At 39.4% G+C, this 22,098-nt stretch overlaps 2 protein-coding genes across 2 annotated transcripts; one reads left to right on the top strand and one right to left on the bottom strand.

The window, feature by feature from the left end:
* Nucleotides 1–1,757: 1,757 nt before the first annotated feature.
* Nucleotides 1,758–2,732, bottom strand: LOC137003398 (GTPase IMAP family member 9-like; the record flags this gene model as incomplete). The annotated part of the gene is made up of 1 exon (XM_067363543.1): nucleotides 1,758–2,732. A coding segment is annotated over one exon (975 nt), but the record flags the coding sequence as incomplete, so codon positions are not given.
* An 18,233-nt stretch (nucleotides 2,733–20,965) lies between these two features.
* LOC137003390 (putative nuclease HARBI1) lies at nucleotides 20,966–21,796 on the top strand. The gene has a single exon (XM_067363530.1). The coding sequence runs from the start codon at nucleotides 20,966–20,968 to the stop codon at nucleotides 21,794–21,796; it is 831 nt and encodes a 276-aa protein (XP_067219631.1).
* The last annotated feature ends 302 nt before the right edge of the window (nucleotides 21,797–22,098 follow it).

Below are 22,098 nucleotides of genomic sequence, written 5' to 3'. Positions count from 1 at the left end.
TTCATCAGCTGCTTGATCAGAATAAAGCCACAGAATTGGCACAGCTGTGTGAGATGGTTCACAACCTGTAAATAACTGATTGTCAGAACAATAAGTTTGAATAAAGCTTTGTTTTGTGTGTTGTTGACTTGTATATGCATTTATTTATTGTGATGGTTACTTTTATTCATTCTTTAACTCATTTATGTTTCCTATTGTTGTCAGTAAATTGATACATGTAATGCGGTCAGCTCTATGTTTTTGGGAATTTTACAACAGCTTCAAATGCGGCTCAACCAATCAGAATCAAGAGCCGGAACTACCTGTTTTATAATGTTAAAATACCAAACATCCAAAGTACTAAAATCTGCCTTGAACCTTTATAATATACTGATAACCTCCATAAAACAAGCAAATTGAATAAATTGAAGTAAAGACTAATTTACAGAAGGTGCACTGTGTCTTGCACACATGTATAAAACACCATCATGGTAACATGCATACAAATAGTCATTAGTTTAATTTAGTAATTTGTAAGAAATATTAATTTAAAAGAAAAAAGTTACTTCGATGAAAAAACATCTAATGTGAAATCTCTTACAGAGTAAGATAATATATCCCATTATATTTACTCATTAAAGCAACTTATCATTAACAAATTAATAAGTTTTTACCGTAACATTTACAGTCTGTCCTTTTATTGCTTCTTCCATTTAATTTAAAAGGCCTAACTGACTAACACCAGGTGCATTTAATACAGTCTGTAATGATGTATCTGTTGTTGGCCAAAGAAAAGATGATTTTAAATATAATAATTTAATATATATAATGTGATTGCTCTCATGCCACAAGCCAGTCAGAAAATAGCATTTCAGAAAATAAACATATACATTTGCCATGTTGTCTTTATTTCTGGCATCTTTACTACAGTCTTCAGTGTCACATGATCCTTCAGAAACATTTCTGATTATTATTATCAATGTTGAAAACATTTGTGCTGCTTCAGATCTTTGTAGAAATGGTGATTTTTTTTTCGGGATTTTTTGATGAATAGAAAGTTAAATGAATAGTATAATTACATTTATTAAAACATTCTTTTGTAACATTATAAATGTCACAAAACTGTCACTTTTGATCAATTTAATGCATCTTTGTTGCATGGTATCACAGTTTACACAAAAATGTGTTGATCAGAAATATATGGAATATGTTATAAGGGACTCTTTTCATGTACTACTTTTCACCAGAATATAGTAGGAAAATATGCATTTTCAGCTTGATTAGCTGGTTTAGGTGTGTTTAATCAGGGTTGAAGCTGAATTCTGCAGGTCTGTAAACCTCCTTGTTGCTTTAAAGGTACAATAAAAATAAAGTTGATTATGAATCAAATATATATGGATCATTTGACTCAATATGTCCAGTCACTAAAATATTGTTTAGTAAAAAATATTAAATAAAATTGTTCATTCTTCAGTTCATCCAACAACAAAAAAGAAAGGAAGGAAGGAAGTCAATGGCTGACTGTCTGGTAACAAACATTCTTCACAATATCTTTTTAGTGTTCAGCAGAACAAAGAAACTCATACCGGTTTAGAGCAACATGAGGTTAAATAAATGATGATGGGTTTTTCATTTTTTTGTAAACTATCCCTTTAAGCCCAACAAAACTTGTAAGTTGTCCATTCAAACAGCTATTCATTCACTGAAGATACTGTTGGTTTATTACATTCTGCACAATGAACTGTCTGTGCATCCATTTATTATAATCATCCATAATATCAATATAATATTTTATCATGCAAATTCCAGAAGAGTGGAACCCCAACACCCCCCAGTGTTCCTCTCAATAATGTAGCTGATAAACCTGCTGGACCCACAAAACACCCTGTGATCCCTCCAGCAGCACAACCACACATGATTTCCAGCAGATCAGATTTCAGATGTACTTCAGTGAATCTCCTGATCCTGTGATTGTTGTATATCTGTGTGCAAACGGCTCCTGAAGCGGCTCCTGTCACTGCTGACAACACACCTCCAGCACAGCCATACAGAAATGATTTAACATCAAATGAACCTTCATTCCTCATATTAACACAACCCAGAGCAAACACAATAACAACACTGACTGCATACAGGTATTTGGGCTTCATAAATCTCAGCAGAAATACTCTGAGCGACTGATCTTTAAACATCTGTAACGTGTAGCAGCTGTTTTGATTGTCAGACACCATTCGTTGGATCTTCATCAGGAGTTTATTGACCTGATCTCTGTTGTTCAGATCTTTGTTGTTCAGCAGGTTAAATCTCCCTCCACACTCTTCTGTTAGTTTGGACAGCTCTGCGTTTTGTCTTATTAGTTGATCAAGAGATTTATTCTGAAGTTCTTCTCCGTGTGTGAAGAGGACAAATGTGTGTTTCATGGCCTTCACTCCAAACATCTGCTTGAATAAAAACAGGGTATCCACATCTTGCTGAGTGAAAGTGTGTAAAGGGAGAACCAGAAGGATCACATGAATTCCCGGAGAACACATGTTCAGTCCTCTCTTCAACTCCACACTCAGATCAATTTTAGATGAATTAAAGAAGTTTGGAGTGTCCAGCACAGTAACTCTTCTGTTTGACACTTCAGCCGTGTGTGTTTGGCATCTGTCAGTGATGGAGGTCAGGCTCCGACTGGATTGAAACACATTTTCACCTAGGATAGTGTTTCCAGAAGCGCTCACTCCTGAACCGGTTTTACCGATCAGCAGAATCCGAAGATCGACAGTTCACTCCATCACTAAAAAACACAAGACATATTGCGTATTTATAGGTATTATTATTCTTTAAGCTATGTTCATTCTTAAAAGAGCTTTAAAAATAAACAGCAATATTCACTCTGTTAGTAGGGGAGCGCAGGGCACAAACGTGGGGTTTAAATACTTCCACACATGCTAGCATGAAGAAACTTAGCATATTTACTAGTTGCCATATCGACAATATATAGAGAAAAATTGCGCCAAAATTCAAAAATCTTTGGGAGATATCACTGAACATTTATTTAAAGGTGCCATCAAATGTTATTTTACAAGATGTAATATAAGTCTAAGGTGTCCCCTGAATGTGTCTGTGAAGTTTCAGCTCAAAATACTGCATTTGTACTGTCTCGTCTTTGTCTTGTGTTCTGTGGAGGGAGAAGAGTGTTGAGTTCAGCTCTGTGATTTTCTGAATGTCTTTCTTCATCAGTTTGTCTGTATATTGTTTTGACCAGTGCTGTATAGCTGTGTTTTACAGTGTTCATTGTCAAACTACAAAATTATTTAAATTTGAATTTCTAAAAAAATGCTATTATTTTATATGAAAAAATAATTATTGTCTTTTATTGACAAAATATTTTAGTTTGTCATGTATAGTATTTTAGACCAGATAACATTTTAAGCTGTCATATGGTCATGTTACAATGTTCTCTACCTATGGGGCATGTTGTCACATTTCCCTTCCCTTCTCTCGGGGTAAATAAAAGTATACACTGTATTAATGAAACAAAGCCACATATTTGTAGCAGACATGTGAAATTAATGTGGAACAAAATAAGTTCTCTGAACCCTCAGAAAATTTACACACTGAGAAAGTCAAAAAGCGTTGTGAATATGTTCCCCCGCCGCTAAGATGTTACAAATGCCAAAATTTCGGCCACGTAGCGGCAGTTTGCAAAGGAAAACAGAGATGTGCGCGTTGTGGAGGTGAACATTAATATAGCAAGTGTGGGCAAGGTATTAATCCAAAATGCTGTAATTGTGGAGGAGAGCACAGTGCAGGATACGGAGGATGTTCAGTATGGTAGAATGCAGTGAAAGTACAAAATGTCAGAGTGGCAGAAGTAATAACATACGCTGAGACTATAAAGAAAGTAAAACAAGCACCCAAAGTAATTGAAACAAGGACAACAGCACCACAACAAAAAACAGTGATGAACGAGCAAAGTAAAGAGAGCGAAGTGATTGTTGATAAAGTCTCATTCGTAGCATTCATAGCAGAAGTGGTGAATTGTTCCGCCCAAACTGAAAGTAGGACAGAGAGGATTAAAATCATTATCAGAGCTGCTGAAAAGTACTTGGAGTTAGAGGATGTTACAGTAGATATGATAAATGAAAGGCTTAAGACGCAAACAGTAATCAGTCAGACAGAAAACAGTCAAACATGTGGTGGTACATAATGGTGCTAACTATATTGCAATGGACAAGAATTCAAAAAATTTATAACAAATCAAGGAAATAGTCTGGACATTATATGTGTTCAAGAAATGTGGCTTAAACCTCAATTAATTTTTTTTTAATTCATGGATACACTACAATCAGAAGAGATAGAAATAAAGGAAATGGTGGTGGGGTAGCAACATTTATTAAACAAGATATTGGGTATAGGAAAGTTGAGGTAAATGGGGAGCAAGAGGTTGTAGTGGTGGAAATATGGGAAGGTGTACAGAGTATTAGAATAATTAACTTTTATAATCCATGTGACAGGTTAAGCAAGGACAAGCTAGAAAATATTGGAGGAAATGGAAGTAAAAAGTGGTGTGGTGTGGTGATTTTAATGCACACAGCACATAATGGGGGAGTACAAACACAGATAATAATGGAGTGATAGTAGAAGACATGCTAGATTAGGGAGGATTAGTGTGTATCAGTGATGGAAGCTATACAAGAGTTGATTTGTCACAAGGAAAATATGTTAAATGTTAGACTTGACTCTATAGTCTCTGAATGTTTAGCTGGAAAATGTGATTTTAAAGTATTAAATCAAAGTACAGTTGGTAGTGATTTCCCTATCAGCAGTGCAATCGGTTTAGATATAGTACAAATTGTGATAAAAGAGTGCCAAGGTGGAAATTTAAATCAGCCAACTGGGATAAATTTAAGGAGTTATGTCATAACAGAATGTCAGAATTTGATAAGTCTATGGAAGATGTAGAGGATTTTAATTATAAGATATGTGAAGTTCTTCAAAGCACTGCTAAAGAAGTAATAGGTAAGAAGAAGGCTGGTATGAGGAAGAAAGCCGTCCCATGGTGGAATGAGGAGTGTAGTGAGGCCATTAGTAAAAGGAATAAAGCACTTAAGAGAGTAAGAAGATCATTTAATTATAATGATTTTTATTTATTTAAAAAAAAGCACAGGCTGTAGTGAGGAGAGTAATACGGACATCTAAGAGAAATTATTGGAGGGAATTTTGCAGCAATATTGGGGAAGATAATGAAATTAATGAAGTTTGGAGTATGATAAGGAAAATGGGAGGAAAGCAAAGAAATAGCAGCATTCCTGTCTTAGTATATAATGATAAATTAGTAATATCAGACAGCGAAAAAGCGGAGGTAGTAGCAGAAACATTTACTAAAGTGCACAGTAACTCAAATTTGTCAGATGAAATGAGAGGATATAGGGAACATATCTTGAGTGAGAACCCTCAACTATTGGAAGAAAAAGGACCATCTGGATGTACTTTAGATTCAGAGTTTACTCTGTATGAGCTCAAGAAAGCGCTTGAAGGGGTTAAACAAACTTCACCAGGAAGAGATGATATTTGTAATGAGATGGTAAAACATCTTTCAGAGACATCATTAAGTATAATTTTAAGTCTCTTTAATAAGGTGTGGGAGTCAGGGAAGTTACCAGCTGACTGGAAGCATGGTGTTATAGTGCCAATCGCAAAGCCAGGAGCATACTCAACCAAATAATTACAGGCCCAGTGCATTAACTTCAAACCTTTGCAAACTAATGGAACGTATGGTAATGAGCAGATTGGTATATATTATTGAGAAGAAAAATCTTTTCTCACCATATCAAAGTGGTTTCTGGAAAGGGTGAAACACAATGGACTCTGTTTGTTTGGAAGCTGAAATAAGAAAGGCTCAAGTAAACAAGGAAGTGTTAGTAGGAGCATTTTTCGATGTTGAAAAAGCTTACGACATGTTGTGGAAAGAGGGACTTTTAATGAAATTAGAAAGAATGGAAATAAAAGGAAGAATGTATAATTGGATCAAGAATTTCTTGTTCAAAAGAACTATACAAGTTAGGGTGGGGTCTGAATTGTCTCAGATATATCAAATAGACAATGGAACACATCAAGGAAGTGTTAGCAGCCCCATTCTGTTTAATCTAATGATTAATGATATTTTTAATCAGATAGACATGGGGATAGGAAGGTCTTTGTATGCAGATGACGGGGCATGTGGAGAAGTGTATGCAGAATGCTGTTGGAAAAGTAGAAAGTTGGGCTAATGAATGGAGCTTCCGTTTCTCTGTAGCAAAAATTCAGTTGATCTGTTTTACAAAAAGGAAAATCAGTCCAATAATGAATATTAAAATGTATGGTCAGCAATTGGAGCAGGTGTCAGTAATCAGATTTTTGGGAATGTGGATGGACTCAAAATTGAATTTTAGAGTTCATATTCAGAAATTGGTAGACAAAGGTAAAAAAGCAATAAATGTAATGAGATGTTTGTCAGGAGTTGAATGGGGAGCTTGTCGTTAATCTTTTAAAAGGATTTATTGTGCTCTAATAAGAGCAGCTATTGATTATGGCAGTATGGTGTATAGTTCTGCATCTAAAACACAACTTCTAAAGATCAAGGCTATTCAATCAAAAGCTATGCGAATATGTTGTGGAGCAATAAGGTCATCTCCAATAACAGCAGTACAAGTAGAGATGGGTGAAATGCCTCAAGAAATCCGAAGGCTCAAATTAAAGATGAGATACTGGATTAATGTAAAGGGACAATTGGATAGTCATCCAGTTAAGAAAGTTCTGAAGGATTGCTGGGAATATGAGTGTAAACAACTGTCAAGTTTTGGATGGACTGCTAATGAGGAGGCACAGAATATGGGAATTAGTGACATCAATATTGCTCCTTCTGTGGCAACTTTGGCGATTCCTCTTTGGTTTTTCCCTATGCCAGTAGTTGACATTCAGTTATATAAAGAAAAACATAAAAAAAAGAATTATGTTAACAAATATAGCATTGCAGCAATACATTGAACAATCATATTATAACATATTACAAACATATACGGATGGCTCTAAAGATCCTGAATTTGGAACAACAGCATCAGCAGTCTATATTCCCCAATTCAATGTAAAAATATCTAAAAGAATGTCAGATCATGTATCTGTTTTTACTACAGAGATAATTGCAATATTTTTAGCACTCCAGTGGATAGAAGAAGTACAGCCAACAAGAACAGTAATTTGTACAGACTCCCTTTCAGTTTTAAATAGTGTAATATCAACAGCGAGACAAGATATGATATTTGAAGTGATGCAGAGTCTATTCAGAATAAGACAGTCTGGAATTATGGTAAATTTCCTGTGGGTACCATCACATATGGGTGTAGAAGGAAATGAGGAGGCAGATCATCTGGCTAAATAGGCTTTGAAACATGCACAAATTGACATTAAAGTGTCAATGAGTAAAGCAGAAGTAAAAGGCTTAATTGCAAATGAAATAAGAAAGAAAGGGCAGAAGCATTCACAAGCAAAAATGGCTTAAATCTCCCCTAAGCTTTGCTCTTTTTCTCGCTGTATTTAACTTCTTTATTGTATCCCTCAGACTTATAAATAAAAAAGTCCAAAATATTTGATGCATTATGATGATTTATTTAAAGATGTGATTTAACCTAATTATTGTGCTTTTCTTTTCTTTAATATTTCATATTAATGTATGCAAACTCAGGATATTTTAATATATGATTATTCATTGTAACAGGCACAACCACACTTCATTTCCCTGATCCTGTATGTATGTTCCAATCTTACAATAAAAAAATAAAAAAATAAAAAATAAAAATAAACAGGCTGTAACAGAAAGCAGTTATTTTGAATTAGATGCCAAATGTTCTCCTCCTATATTATATTGCATACAACATATTTGCCCACTGGCACATTCAAATACGATTTTCAAGAAAGAAAAAAAAAAAAAAAAACAGGGAAAATAAATGCAGAAAATGTTCACATATATAGGACACTATTAACATGACTATGCATGAAACCATTAAGAAAAATTTGAGACATTCTCGCAGAGATGGCTGAAAGCACATAATTTTTTTTTTTTTTTTTTTTAACAAAAGCAAATAGTTTTGTTCCCTTTCGTGGGAACTATTGACGCTACGTCGGATGACATGATGGGAACCCTCTGTATTTTGTGTTCGTGAAGCACCTCTGTATCCAACCAATGAAAAGATGTGACGTCAGACGCGGGTGACGTCACGGATCAGGAAACTATAAAGCACACCTGAACACAAAGCACGCCAGCTTCTGTTGTCTTCAGCAAGCGCTCTCTGTATCTTGTTTGTCTTATTTATTGTTGTCTGTCTGATATCTATTCACACAGTGATCTCTTCGTCCGAGGACAAGAGTTTCAAAGCACAAAATAAGACAAAAGCATTATTATGGTGGAAAAGCAGCAGCAGTTTAGAAAGTGTGTTCCTCCCTGCCCACGCTTCATTGTGGAAGGGGATACACATGAGATGTGTGTGAGATGCCTGGGGGTTGAGCACACACAGGCGGCTCTTGACGGCTCTCTGTGTGCACTGTGAGCGGCTCACCCTCAGAGTGCTGCGATCGCGTCGAGCGCTCTTTGAGGAGGGCGCCTAGGCGAGTGTTCCTCGCAGGTCTGGTCCCGCTGTTGCCGAGGCACAGCATAGGCTGCACTCGTGGGGTTCACAGATGGATCTAGCGGAGGGGGAAGAGACGGGCTCTGCCTTATCGCTTCCCTTACCCGCTAGACCCAGTGTCTCTCCTTTGGCGGCGGAAGCACGCGTAGCGGTTTCTTCCCCCCGAAGAGAGACACCGATGCTCAATATATCTTCCTCCGAGGAGGTTGATGTAGAGAGCATCGATGATGAACCGCCATCATCTTCACCTGCTTATGAGGAGCTATTAGAGGTGGTGACCAGGGCAGTTGAGAAACTGAATATTGAATGGCCCGTGGAAAAAGCTGAATCTAGAACAAAGAGCAACTTAGATGAACGCTTTCTTCCCCCACGGTCACTGTCTCAGCGCCGGGGTCTGCCGTTCTTTCCTGACCTCCATGCCGAGGCGTTGAGGTCGTGGAAGAGACCGGTGCAGTATCGGCTGTACAGCCCCCAGACATCATTGTACAGCAATATTGTTGGCCTTAAACATCATGGCTATGGGGCGATGCCTCGGGTCGAAGAGACGCTCGCGAGCTATCTCTCGCCCGAGACCGCATCATCCCTCAAGACCCCGACGCTGCCCACCAAGCCCCTGAAAACAACATCCAGCTTGGTGGGCAAGGCTTATTCGGCGGCAGGTCAGGCTACGGCATGCCTTCACACTATGTCCATTCTCCAGGCATACCAAGCTGACCTGCTGGGGGAAATTGATGAGAGCGGGGAGGCGTCCTTTGAAGCTGTGCATGAGTTATGCAAAGCAACAGATTTAGCTCTCCGGGCCACCAAGGAGACGGCCAAATCCATCGGCCGTTCTATGGCAGCCCTGGTGGCCACGGAGAGGCATCTGTGGTTAAACCTTTTAGACATCAAAGAAAGGGATAAAAACATGCTCATGGATGCGCCGCTGTCTCCTGGTGGCATGTTCGGCGACGCAATGTCAACGGTCGTCGACAGGTTCCAGGAGTCACACAAACAAACAGACAGTGGCATTCTCCAAAATAATTCCCCGCCGCTCTCATCCCCCCGAGGCTCCTCGGCCGACAGCCAGCTCCTCATCAGCATCAGCGCACAGAGCGCAACAGAAGGCCAGTGTCGCCTCCCGTACTCCCCCACGCAGGTCCTGGGGACCGGGACGGGCGGCACAGGCGAAGCCTTCCGGAGGTAGGACGGATCTGAGGACCGTCATTATCTCTCGGAAGGCTTCAAAGAAGAGGTGCTGACGTTTGTAGCGCAGGATCTCTCGAGGGCAGTCCCCTCCGGGGGGATTCGGATATCGGGTCTTCCTCGGTGCCCTCAGGGGACCGTTCTGTCAACCCTGCCACCAAGCGTGAGTCAGGGCACAGCGGTTTCCACCGATCCTCCGAGGAGGGTTGGTCAGCACGTGATTCGTCTGTCTGCCGGTGCGCCGCGTCAGATGGGTGAGCCAAGTGCTCAAAAAACACCAGAGACCAGTCTCGAGAGACTGGTTCCCTTAGTAGAATATTTGGAAGAATGGAAAAATCTCCCGAATGTTTTGAAGTGGGTGCTGCTCATGATAGAACAGGGCTACAGAATTCAGTTCGGTTCACGACCGCCCAAGTTCAATGGGGTGCTTCCCACGGTGGTAACCCCAGAGCAGTCTCTGGTAATGGAGCAAGAAGTCACGACGCTTTTGCAAAAAGGGGCTATAGAAAGGGTTTCCCCTCCCAGCAAAATGTTTTACAGCCGCTACTTCATTGTTCCGAAGAAGGATGGAGGGTTGCGTCCGATCATAGATTTACGTGTGTTAAATCGATCTGTAAGGAAGTTGAAGTTCAAAATGCTTACACTCAGACAGATCATCCCTCAGATCAGGTCCGAGGACTGGTTTATAGCGATAGATCTGAAAGACGCATACTTCCATGTATCCATCCATCCTTCTCACAGGAAGTTCCTCAGGTTTGCTTTCGGGGGCGAAGCTTACCAATACAGGGTTCTTCCTTTCGGCCTATCCCTCTCACACCGCACGTTCATGAAGTGCGTGGATGCAGCGCTGGCTCCGCTGAGACTCCAGGGCATCCGCGTGCTGAACTATATTGACGATTGGTTGATATTAGCTCAAACAGAACAACTGGCAGTTCAACATCGAGATGTTGTTCTGTCGCACATGAAGAGGCTTGGGCTGAGGCTCAATGCCAAAAAGAATGTGCTGGTCCCGAGTCAGGTTGCAAATTACTTAGGTGTAATCTGGGATTCCACCACGATGCAGGCGCAGTTGTCCCCTGCTCGTGTGAGTTCCATTCTTGGGGCCGTGAAAGGGGTGAAATTAGGCCAGTTACTCACTGTAAAACAGTTTCAGAGACTGTTGGGTCTGATGGCAGCTGCGTCCAACGTCATTACTTTTGGCCTCCTGCACATGAGACCCTTACAGTGGTGGCTCAGGACCAAGGGGTTTTCCCCGAGGGGAAATCCTTTTCGCATGATCAAAGTCACGCGGCGATGCCTTCGTGCTCTGGTCATGTGGAAGAAGCCTTGGTTCCTAACCCAGGGACCCATGCTGGGGACTTCTGGTCGTCGTGTAATGCTTACGACAGATGCTTCCCTCACGGGCTGGGGAGCGATCATGAGTGGTCGCTTGGCTCAGGGTCTCTGGGAGGACCATCAGCGCTCCTGGCACATAAATCGGCTGGAGATGATGGCGGTGTTTCTTGCATTGAAACACTTCCTCCCAGACCTGAGAGATCATCATGTGTTGGTCCGTACGGACAACACTGCGTGGTCTCGTACATCAACCATCAGGGGGGCTTGCGGTCTCGCCTATTATCCAAGCTGGCCAGTCGCATCCTCCTCTGGTCCCAGGGAAAGCTCCTCTCGCTGAGAGCAGCTTACATCCTCGGGCGGTTGAATGTGGGAGCGGACGCCCTGTCGAGGCATTGGTGGCCCCTTACTGGCCGACCAGAATATGGTTCTCAGACATAATGTCATTACTTCACGGCTCTCCTCTGGAGCTTCCCCTCAGGCAGGATCTCCTGTCTCAAGTGGGCGGCACGATTCTCCATCCCCACCCAGATATGTGGACAATGTGGGTCCCCTCAGGGGCCAGGCTCATAGGAACTGGTCTCCCAACCGAGGTTGTGGAGACCATCCTTCACTCCAGAGCTCCCTCCACGAGGAAGTTGTACTTATACAAATGGAAGTTCTCTATGTGGTGTGGACAACGTAATTTGGACCCGGTCCATTCTTCAGTCTCGGACGTGCTTCAGTTCCTTCAGGAAAATTTTTCTGAAGGTTTAACCCCTTCCACGCTGAAAGTATATGTGGCCGCTATTTCGGCTCATCATATCCCTGTAGGGGGCTCCTCGCTGGGTCGAGACCCCCTAGTAGTACGCTTCCTCCGTGGTGCACTCAGGTTGAGACCTGTGGTGCGCACGAAGACCCCGACCTGGGACCTCACTATTGTGCTCCAAGGGCTGGCTGAGGCTCCCTTCGAGCCAATAGAGGAGGTGTCAGACAAGTTCTTGACACTCAAAACCATTTTTCTTCTGGCTGTCTCTTCTCTGAAGAGAATTGGCGATTTACAAGCACTGTCAGTCGCTCCATCTTGTCTTGAGTTTGCGCCTGGTATGGTGAAAGCCTTTCTGCATACCAGGCCAGGCTATGTTCCAAAGGTTCCAACGAGGGTCCCAGGTCCCATTGTACTTGAGGCTTTCTGCCCGCCTCCTTTTGCGAGTTCGGATCAGGAAAGGAAGAATCTGCTTTGCCCTGTAAGAGCATTAGATGCGTATGTCCACAGAGTTGCCCTGTGGAGGAAAACAGAACAGTTGTTTGTATGTTACGGGTCCCCTAAGAGGGGGGTCCCAGCATCTAAGCAGCGGATGAGCAAGTGGGTGGTCGAGGCCATCTCACTTGCGTATGAGACGGTGGGGTGTCCGTGTCCTCTAATGGTGCGTGCTCACTCCACGAGAGGTATGGCCGCGTCCAGAGCTCTCTTATTTGGTGTCTCTATGGACGACATTTGTGGTGCGGCTGGATGGTCATTTACATTTACATTTTTTACATTTTTATGCATTTGGCAGACGCTTTTATCCAAAGCGACTTACATTGCATTATACTATACATTTGTATCTGAGTATGTGCAATCCCTGGGATTGAACCCATGACCTTGGCATTGCTAGTGCCACGCTCTAACCACTGAGCTACAGGAAAGCCATCCCAGCACACTTTCATCAGATTTTATAATCTTAATCTTAACACTACTCCGGGAGTCAGGGTGCTACAAGATAGCAGCCAGGCACTCGGAGACACGGCGTAGTTGGGATTGCGTTCCCATCACGTCATCCGACGTAGCGTCGATAGTTCCCACGAAAGGGAACGTCTCGGGTTACAAGTGTAACCCCTGTTCCCTGAGTAAGGGAACAAGACGCTACGTCACGTGGCCATATCTCTTGCATACCTGGTGCGCTTTCTTCAGACATTTTACAGAAGCTGGCGTGCTTTGTGTTCAGGTGTGCTTTATAGCTTCCTGATCCGTGACGTCACCCGCCTCTGACGTCACGTCTTTTCATTGGTTGGATACAGAGGTGCTTCACGAACACAAAATACAGAGGGTTCCCATCACTTCATCCGACGTAGTGTCTCGTTCCCTTACTCAGGGAACAGGAGTTACACTCGTAACCCGAGACGTTTTTTTATTGGGTGTACACAAATAAAAGTAGACCATTTGAAGTTATGATGTCTTGCACTAATCTGTATCTCCAAAAATGATGGAGTAGGCCTGAGGAAAAATCCATCAGAATGCCCTGGCACGTTCGTCAGCCAGAGGGTTAAAACGAAGAAAGAAAATTTAGTTTCATATTTAAATATTAGACTATAGCCTAAAATAAGTTTTTACATTTCTATATCATAATCTATGTTGATTATGAAAAGTGAACAGCATGACTAAGATGCAGAATATGTCAGGAGACATGCAGTGGGTCAGACATGAAACACTTGATTAATTTTTGTTTTGTAGTAAAGTTTTGTTTTGTAGTAAATTTCTTGAAAGTTAAGTTTGTTTTGTTTAAATTGTATATAATTTTAATCAATGTTTTATCAACCAATTGCCTGAATTTAATAAAGAAGAAAGAAAGAACGGTGGTGAACGTCACAATTAATTGATAAGTCGAACATATTTTAGTTTAACATTCATAAGTTCTGAAACCTAGCACACACAAAATAAATCCCCCATATGTTTGGAATGTCCGTCCCCCTTGCTCGGAAAGCTGTTTTTTTTATTTTTATTCTGAAGCACTTGAAAAAGCCTGTCAGCAGCTCGTAAGTGAAGAAATATGGATGTCAAAAAATTGTGAAATTGTATGGTCTTCTTGCTCAAGAGCCACCCCGCAGAAACCTCTTCCTCTACATCAGTGGTTCCCAACCACATTCCTGGAGGCCCACCAACACTGCACAGTTTCCATGTCTCCTCAGTCAAACACACCTGATTAAGGTTATCAGCTCATCAGTAATGACTCGAAGATCTAAAAGGGGTGTGTCAGATAAAGGAGACATGCAAAATGTGCAGTGTTGGTGGGCCTCCAGGAATGTGGTTGGGAAATACTGCTCTATATCATCAAAAGCTTCTCTCTCTTCCAAAATCAACTGCAAGGTCCTCTGAGCAGCAAAACTTTTAACCATCTAGATCTTGATAAGGAATCACACTGGCAAAGCTATATTTGTGTATTTGTTGTGTAGTTATATTTATTGGTTGCAAACATTGTTGCAAAATTCAAGCAGCAACACCATCTGCTCTCTCAAAAAAATAACACAAATAAATAATGCAGTCACAAATAGACACATATTAATCATAAAGATGCCTCAAACTGTACTTTTTTTGTGTGTGTTGTGTTCTGTTTTTACCCATCAGTGAATGTGACAGTGTTGCTGCTTGAATTTCGCAACAATGTTGCAACTTTGTGCGGGGAACGGCAGAGACACACATTTAAGCCTTGTCCAAATACCCACACTTGCGGTTTTTGCACTTGAACACTCGTCTACATGACGTATTTCCTGTATTTGGCTCAAGTGTTCAAGTGGGTGTGAAGACCGCAAGTGTGTGTATTTGGACAAGGCATTAAGGCCCCGGTATACTTCAAACGAAATCGAAGAATGAACTGATGTGACGTCATTTCGAAAAAAATCAGGCCAAAACGAAGTTTGTTTTGTCTTCTTTTTGGAAGTTCAAAATGGCTTGCCAAAGTGAACTTTCAGGAAAATTTTGCTTCAGCTGCAAAACTCCTTCGTACTACTATTGGTCAGTGACAATAACGTAATAGGAGGTGTGCGCTGAGACTCCGCCTTCACTCATTTCGTGTGTTTGAGTTTGTCGAGGTAAGAGCTCCACGGGTGAAAATATGAACACACTGGATAGCTTCTTTATAGTACAAAATGAAGTTGTGCTTCTGATAAAATGAGGCATTGACACTGTTTTTCATGTTTGATACTGTAAAGCTGCTTGATTTTAAGCAATCTATTGAATAAAGTGCTATATGAAGACGTGAATACACACAGTTATTTTAATCTCACATATTATTTAGGATGGATAGTATGGACATTGGGACGCAGAGAATGTCTCCCCCTGGCCCCGGATCCAGTCCCTAACCTCTGTCCAGTGAAGGTTCCCATGCTCCAGTCTCCACTCCCGTCTCTGCCCTGAGCCCATAGGAGGCTCCACAAGCCTGCTCCAGCCCACTACGTCTTCCCTGGCATAGGCCCTCCCAAGAAAATTTTAAATATGGATTTTTTAATTAAATATGGATTAAATATGGATTAAATTAAATATGGATTTTTTTCTAATTTTAACTTTTTAATTAAAATGTACCTTAAATATGAAACTAAATTAAACTGCCAGTAGGTGGCAGCAAGTCACTGTCTTAATGAGAGAGTGAGTCACCGATTTGTTCAAATGACTGATTCATTCAGGAACGAAGCTCGGATTCATTCGTTCTAAATGCGGAGTGAGTCAGTGGCTGCGTCCGAAAACCTAGGTAGCTGTCTTGCTGTCTCGCTGTCTTATAAGAGAATGACTTGTACGACAGCGTTTGTGCATGAAGTCACCTCACGAAACTGACTTCTGAGGCAGCATAACAGTTTAATGATCTACAGCAATATAGCGAAAGCTTTGTTGAGAACTAAACAAATATTTAATTATTTGAGTAGTAATTTCTAGATAGAAATAATATCAAAATTGAAATATGTTGGTCAAAATCGTACATTTATACACAAACTGAGCAGCAAACACAACTTTCGGACACCATCTTTATTTTTCTAGCTCAACTGTCACAGAATGAAAAGCACAGGATTGTGGGATATCAAAGGCAGCTTAGGATACATCTATGCTTCCCTCAATAATCGATCTGAGGATGGTATCTTAGGAAACAGGAAGTGAAGCTAACATTGGATTCAGACGTGCCTTGATGCCTTACTACCTTGAAATGTGTCCTCAGAAGGCGGCATTTTCCACTTTTCGGACGCAGCCTGAGTAACAAAAACATTTCTGTTGCAGACTCTGTTCTGCTGTTCATCATTTTGAAATTTTCGTTGGCGAAATAAAGGGAAAAAACTATATTAACAATACTGTGTCTAAAATGTAACTCACATTGTTTATTTAACAATAAGTTGAAGGAACATTGCATTTGCTTATTTTGAAAAAAAAACAGCACTATTGCTTGTGTGATATTGTAATACAACTACATCTTATATCATATTATAATGACAAAAGGTCGTCGGGGCAAAAAATGCCCACGTACCTTGAATTTTGAGGGCATATAACTGCATGCATAGCTAATCACCCTTTATTTAAATATATGAACACAGAAAATCGCTGTTAACAGATTAATATAACATTTCCCATTCCATGACTAGTAAAATAATTACAATTTACTCTCTGTAAAATGACGTAATCTGCAGGGTGATGGACACAGAGGTGGATAAGGTTGGTGGTGTTGCCACCCTTCGCGCTGACTGTAGATTGGGCTGTCTAAGGAGCCGAAAAACTCCCATATTGTCAAGCTTACTTTACTTTTTTCAGGTGTGGACAGAGCCTCTCGCTCTCCCTTTCAGACGACAGGAATAGCTGTGCGCGCTGCGTCATCTTCTTGTTTGACAGGTGTCAGCATTAAAGGTGCCCTCGAATGAAAAATTTAATTTATCTCGACATAGTTAAATAACAAGAGTTCAGTACATGGAAATGACATACACTGAGTCTCAAACTCCATTGTTTCCTCCTTCTTATATAAATCTCATTTATTTAAAAGACCTCCGAAGAACAGGCGGATCTCAACATAACACCGACTGTTACGTAACAGTCGGGATCATTAATATGTACGCCCCCAATATTTGCATATGCCAGCTCATGTTCAAGGCATTAGACAAGGGCAGCCAGTATTAACGTCTGGATGTGCACAACCAAATCATCAGACTATAGGTAAGCAAGCAAGAACAATAGCGAAAAATGATGTCAGATGGAGCAATAATAACTGACATGATCCATGATAACATGATATTTTTAGTGATATTTGTGAATTGTCTTTCTAAATGTTTTGTTAGCATGTTGATAATGTACTGTTAAATGTGGTTAAAGTTACCATCGTTTCTTACTGTATTCACGGAGACAAGAGCCGTCGCTATTTTCATTTTTAAACACTTACAGTCTGTATAATGCATAAACACAACTTCATTCTTTAAAAATCTCTCCAACAGTGTAGCATTAGCCGTTAGCCATGGAGCACAGCCTCAAATTCATTCAGAATCAGATGTAAACAATAGGTGTGTCTCATTTCATTTAATTTCGAAGGTTGCATCCTCCAGAGGACAAATCCTGTAAAGGATGCGGTATACAGAGTGTCCTTTACCAGAATTAAACGAGACGTCCTTTGTAGGACACACAGGCAAGAAAGGAAACAGGAAGTATCACGTTGCTATGCCAACACGTTCATGGCAGCGTCGTTGCGCTCTAAATGAATGAATGAATGAATGAATGAAAATTATTTATAAATTTTAAAAGAATTTGATACGAAAATGTGTTTGCTTGTTTTATTTTGGGTAATGCTTGAGGAGTTGAGGCGAATGTACAACAGATATTTGGTAAAGAGACAAAGGAGGAGGATTTTAAGAAGAACCAAGTTTATCCGTTTTTACCGGAGATTTAAGGTAAGTTAAATAGGGTAATGAGGCGATAATTAACTACATTTATTTAATACATAATATTAACATTTACATCACATACAATATTATTATTGGTGTTTCCACTGTCTGTAAAATTGCTTCAAATTACATAATTTATCATTTAACCCAGTGTTCATGATTTTAAGATAATTTTATGAAAAACTAAGCAAACAAATAGATACTGTACAATAAAGTTTTTTATTATCATTATTATTATTATTATTATTATTATTATTTATTTATTTATTTTGAGCAATCAAACAAACAAAAAAAAATACATCAATAAAATAAATTTACATGCGTCCAAAGACATGGTATGTTTCTTCGATCATGTCAATAAATAAATTATATCATATCAGCTCGAAAAGGAGTGGGAAGAAGAAAACTTATGTAATCCCACCCCCATCTCTCATACAAAAACATGACATGCAAGCATAACCGCTTCCTTCCTTCCCGCTTTTCATCAAACCAAGTAGTCACCAAACTCCAAAGAAAATAAAAATAAAAAATAAAGAATTGAAAGTAATTTTCACTATATGTATGCATACCTACACATGCACACACACAACAAATATAACCACAAAACAAAAATAATTCATTATCTTAAAGATTGTAATCTATCCATACATATTGCAACACCATCACATACCAACAATGGTAAGATCCATGCCTATACTAAGACAATAAATAATTATTTATCTTAGAGATTGTAGTACATACATACATATTACAACACCATCACATACCAACAATGGTAAGATAAGATCCATGACTAGACTATCACATGAGGCCATTTAGGCCCCACCATCCCTGTATTGTGACCAGACCAACTGTTTATAAAGTGACTTAAATCTGTGAATATTTGGACATTGCTTGTGTTGGAGATCCAGACCATTCCACATTTTCACCCCACATACAGACACACAAAAACTCTTTCGGGTAGTTCTAACCTTCGGTAATATAAAATTTCCATAACCTCTCAGACTATAAGCTCTCTCTCTGACAGTAAAATACTTTTGTAAGTTACTTGGTAACAACATATTGAATGATTTGAATAAAATTTGTATTGTATAATATTTTATAAGGTCATGGATTTTTAACAGTTTAGATTGAAAAAATAAAATATTACTGTGGCAAGGGGGGCGTGGTTTAGTGGAATCTGCAACGGGAGAGAGAGGGAGGAGACGCGCGGTGTCTGAGTGGATTAGACGCAAATGATAAACACCTGTTTCTTGTTTCAGTAATTGGTGTGGAGAGAGTATTTAACGCCAGGAGAAACAGGAGCCTGCGAGAGAGAGAAGGACTACTGGCTGTTTCCCCACTCCTGGATATCTGCTGTGTTGGAGTGAATGTTGGAATTACTTTGATTATTTTTGTGCCTGTCTGCACACTGTTATATGTTATTATTGTTTTGCTGAAAATAAAACAGCCAGTAGTCACCCGCTGACCCTGTCCTCTTCCCTCCTTATTTACGAACCTTGTTACAATTACTTTGTTCTAAAAAAACAGCCTTGTGTATGATCCGTACTGCTCGCTTTTGTAGTATAACTAGTGGATATATTGAGCTTTGATAATTGTTTCCCCACACTTCAACACAATAGGTGAAGTAGGGGAGTACCAAGGAGCAGTATAATGTGCGGAGAGCATTTTGATCAAGGAATTGTTTAACTTTATTGATAATTGAGAGGGTTTTGGAAATTTTTGTTCCTATATGTCTGATGTGGGCTTTCCATGATAATTTATTATCCATTATTACTCCTAAAAATTTATTCTCATTTACATTTTCAGTTTGGACACTGTCTATCTTTATTTGTAATTCTGAAACATTTTTGCAATTTCCAAATGTCATTACTTTAGTCTTATTTAAATTTAACGATAACTTATTGCTATCCAACCATTTTTTTATTTTACTTAATTCTCCATTTACAGTATTTATAAGTTCATTGTAATTATTACTACTATAAAAAAATATTTGTATCATCTGCAAACAATATAAGTTTTAATATTGTAGATACATTAAATATATCGTTAATATACAAGTTGAACAGTCTGGGTCCCAACACTGACCCCTGAGGAACACCACAAGCAACGTCAAGATTCCTAGATATAATCTGTCCCATTTGTACATATTGGACTCTTTCTGATAAATAACTTTTTAACCAATTTCCAGCTACCCCTCTAATACCATAGTGTTCTAGTTTATTAATTAGGATTGGATGATTTATTGTATCAAAAGCTTTTTTGAGGTCCATAAATATACCCACTGTGTGTTCTTTTCTATCCAATGCATTTGTAATTTCCTCCGTTGCCTCAATTATTGCCATCGAGGTAGTTCGTTTTTGTTCTAAAACCATATTGACCTTCATTAATTATTTGATATTTATCGATGAATTTTTCTAAACGAGAATTAAAAAGCTTTTCTAGAATTTTTGAAAACTGAGGCAGCAAGGAAATTGGTCTGTAATTTGTGAGATTATGTTTGTTGTCATTTTTATATAATGGTATAACTTTTGCGATTTTCATTTTACTTTGGACACAGCCAGTTTGAAATGACAAGTTACAGATATAGGTTAGAGGTTTAGATATATTATTTATGACTTTTTTAACTAATGCCATGTCTACATCGTGACAGTCTGTGGATAATTTATTTTTTCATTTATGTACAATAATTTTTACTTCTTGTTCATTAGTTGCTGAGAGAAAGATTGAATGTTGGTTTCTTTTTATAACTCCATTTAATACATCAATTTCCTGATCTGGAATTTTGGCTGCCAAATTTGGGCCAACATTTACAAAAAAATGATTGAAGCTGTTTACAATATCATTCAAATTGTGATTCTCACCATTTTTATCAATGAAATAATCTGGGTATATTATCTTTGTAGATTCTTGTTTGATTAAACTATTTAGTATATACCAAGTTCCTTTTATATTATTTTTATTTTCATATAATACTTTTTTATAATATAATTTCTTGCTATTTCTAATTACATATGTTAATTTATTTTTATATACCTTATATCTATGTTCAGCTTCTTTTGTTTGTAGCTTGATAAACATTTTATCATGATTAAACATTCAGAATGAACAAAATGTAATGTTGTGTGTAGTATTTATTTATTTATTTATTTTTACTATCTTGCTTCATACAGACAGACATGAGTTATTGCAGGCTCAACCTCCATGTCCCTGTTCTTGAGAAGTTTTTTGATGGAGGAGATACGAAAGCAGACTTTCGTCTGAAGAGAGAGAGCCTCAATAAACTCCTAGAGCTGCTTCATCAGAAACGGAGGCATGGCTGGGGTACGACACTCCAGACACTGGTGTTTTTGTATTGGTTGGCCTGTGGTGCATCTTACAGGGTTGTGTCGCAGGCTTTTGGGATCCCACGGCCAACCATACACAGAATTATTCATCGAGTAGCTGATGAAGTTATGGCTATTTTGCCAAAAGTTGTGGTCCTGCCAAGATCAGAAGAACATCTGCTCCAGATTGGTTCTGGTTTTGCTTCTCTCGCCAATCACCAGGCATTTGGTAAAGCTGTTGGAGCAATTGATGGATGTCATGTCAGAATAAAACCACCAGCTGGCCCTGACGGACAGTGTTACAAAAACAGAAAGCTGTTCGCCTCCATCTTGCTTCAAGGGATTTGTGACCATAAAGGAGCATTTTTGGACATTTTTGTTGGGTACCCTGGGAGTGTCCACGACTCGCGGGTACTTAAGAACAGCCCCATTTACAAACAGGCTAAGTATCCACTCCAGAGCTTTTTCCTCCTCGGAGATGGTGGGTACCCCTGCACAGAGAAGCCAATCACAATTATGACCCCATTTAAGAATCCTGCCTCACCATCTACTCAGCGCTTTAATGCACATCTTTCCAAAGGCCGCTCAATTATTGAGCGTGCCTTTGGAATGATGAAAACGAGATTTAGAGCCAACCTCTATGAATTTCTTTGTTCTCCTCAACATAAAAAAAAGACTTTTTGAAGAATGATCGTAACCAAAACGTTTCTGGTCCCCAATGACTTGGAAGTCAACTTTCATTTTTTGGGGTGAACTAACCCTTTAAACATGAAGAACTTCTCACATTCCTGACTAGAGGACAAGAGCTTTGCTATAGTTTACTTCATGCTAAACTACACTTCATGTCCTCATCACTATTCCTTATTCCATCACTATTCCATATTTATAATGTTTATTCATGTATCTATTTTAAGTGGACATTGTGGCATATCATATGTCTTCATAAATGCAGAAATCTAGATCAGCCCAGAGAGAGTAAATCTTAA

Source organism: Chanodichthys erythropterus, chromosome 3, assembly GCF_024489055.1.
Source record: "Chanodichthys erythropterus isolate Z2021 chromosome 3, ASM2448905v1, whole genome shotgun sequence".
NCBI lineage: Eukaryota > Metazoa > Chordata > Actinopteri > Cypriniformes > Xenocyprididae > Chanodichthys > Chanodichthys erythropterus.
This window is presented reverse-complemented; position numbering and strand designations above follow the sequence as displayed.

Bases quoted from the DNA above. Each gene is read 5' to 3' on its own strand.
- LOC137003390 (XM_067363530.1), top strand. From the start codon at position 20,966: ATGAGTTATTGCAGGCTCAACCTCCATGTCCCTGTTCTTGAGAAGTTT.